Source organism: Aristolochia californica, unplaced genomic scaffold (assembly GCF_029961685.1).
Source record: "Aristolochia californica isolate CCGP_79_NKW_82.1479 unplaced genomic scaffold, dmAriCali1.0.hap1 SCAF_2, whole genome shotgun sequence".
Classification (NCBI taxonomy): domain Eukaryota; kingdom Viridiplantae; phylum Streptophyta; class Magnoliopsida; order Piperales; family Aristolochiaceae; genus Aristolochia; species Aristolochia californica.
In genome coordinates, this window is record NW_027181881.1 from 36,742,865 (window position 1) to 36,744,925 (window position 2,061).

Consider the following 2,061-nt stretch of genomic DNA (forward strand, 5'->3'; position numbering starts at 1 on the left):
TTTAGCTATAAGATGCACATACCATTTACAGGGGATTCCTGTTAGAGAATCACAACTATGATCCTAATATAAAGCCCAGGCTGTCACTCGTAAGTGCAGTAGTTGAATACGGCAGAACAAGTGTCACAAGTTGCATTAGGATAAAAAAGTGAAGCCTTTGAATATTGTAAAATCAAAAGCACCATTATTTTTTTTCTTTTCCTGCATAATGATAAGCCCAATGAAGACAAAATAATATCTCGGGCAGACAATTAGCACGATTTTTTTAAATATCATAAGATTTGACCTGGTGCAGGTGCCCAATCGATTTCGCTCCACTTCAAAGCAATAAAACAAACTATTTTTCAATTATAAATTCATCATATCATCTTAAATCATTGCAATTCCATGTTTGAATTGCTACATATCTTAGAATTATACACTATAAATTTATGAGGAGGGGGAGGGGTGGAAGAGTGAGAGAAGAAGAAGCAACTACAAACTGAAAAAAAAAAAACAAAACTCTACAGAAAGAAATTGACGACATAGAAGAAACATCAGAAAAAAATAAAAGAAAACCCATATTAAGAAATAGAAAGAGATCCAAACCAGTGATCTAACACTCCATCATGCACACGCACAGGGATTATCGACGACAACGATCTCTTCTTCTCCGCTCTTAAAAATCGAATAACCCACAAAAAGCCCTAATACGACTGCAACAAATACACCTCCATTGTAAGACATGACCGCCAACATTAGGAGGTACCCAATTGCTGAATTGATCCCGAACAAGAAAGCAACGGCGAATTTAGCAACCTGGCGCTTGCTGTATAATCGGGAACCCAGGAGAGGAGTGTCGACAGAAGACACGGATGGCACGGCGGAAGAGATGACCTTGAATCGTAGGCGTCGATCTTCCATGTATTGGTAGAAGACAGAGAACAGAAAAACAGCGAGTAGAGTCAACGAGTAGCTGATCCATGATTCGGTCTTCCAGAAATCGAAGAGAAGAGTCACCTTCCTGCCCCAGTAGAAGGTCATGTGCATCATCTTTGAAGACTGAAATATCTATTGAACGATGATGGAGGGGAAGAAAAGCAGAAGAACAACTTTGTAATTGCGAAGAGCCCTGAAATCAGAAAGCGAAAATTTTCCGATGGGGAGATTCGTAGCGCAGGCCGTAAGAATAGTCCGTTTAAGATACAATGAAACAAAACCAGACTTCACAGATGCCCCAACAGTATCTTTTAATTACGGAAGTGTCATTGCTTGCTACCGAAATTTTGAAATCTTGTTCGGTACGTCCGACCTCTTTCCTGGGAATTGATCGCTGTATTACAATTCGGGGCCAGAGTAGAATGTGAATTCTATAGAATCCACTTTCCATCAAATAATTTTATATCCCATTTTATTAGGGGAGATCTTCTCCGCCTTGTCTCATCTTCTGAGGGGAAAGCTCTCCCGCCGTTAAGACGGGAGGCTTCTCCTCTTTTTTTCTTTTTCTTTTTCTTTTTTAAATTAAATAATTAATAAAAATAAAATAAATTGATTTAAATTATTAAATTTTTTTATTACAAATATATTTTAAAATAATATTTTATAATTATAATTTTTTTAATTATTTAGATAAGATCAAATTATGTAAAATTAATAATTTATGTAACTTAATAATTTATGCATTTGATTAATATATATTAATTTTAAGCACTTATAATTAGTATACATTCAATTGATAATTATTTTATAAAATAAAAATATTTTTATTCACAGAATTAATTTATTTATAAAATTATATATATCATTTATAAGTATATTTATTCAATAAAATGTTTAAGAATATAATAAAAATTTATTTTTTTAATTTAATAAAATATAAATTATTATTTATGTTGTATTTTAATTTTTATAAAATTTATTTTTCTAATTATAGATGATTTAATTCGAGCATCAACTCTCATAGAAAAACTCCCATACTTTTGGTCCAATTTTAAAATTTAGATGAAACATAAGAGAGAGGTTCCCTCATTGGACAAATTGTTAGTATCAATTTAGATAAAAGAAAAATATAGAAATAAGACA

The 2,061-nt window shown here is 32.3% G+C and overlaps 1 protein-coding gene across 1 annotated transcript; it reads right to left on the minus strand.

The window, feature by feature from the left end:
- Window positions 1–328: 328 nt before the first annotated feature.
- Window positions 329–1,211, minus strand: LOC137956819 (copper transporter 5). Its single transcript, XM_068804454.1, has one exon. The coding sequence runs from the start codon at window positions 1,030–1,032 to the stop codon at window positions 607–609; it is 426 nt and encodes a 141-aa protein (XP_068660555.1). The 5' UTR covers window positions 1,033–1,211; the 3' UTR covers window positions 329–606.
- Window positions 1,212–2,061: the final 850 nt, after the last annotated feature.

Bases quoted from the DNA above. Each gene is read 5' to 3' on its own strand.
- LOC137956819 (XM_068804454.1), bottom strand. From the start codon at position 1,032: ATGATGCACATGACCTTCTACTGGGGCAGGAAGGTGACTCTTCTCTTC.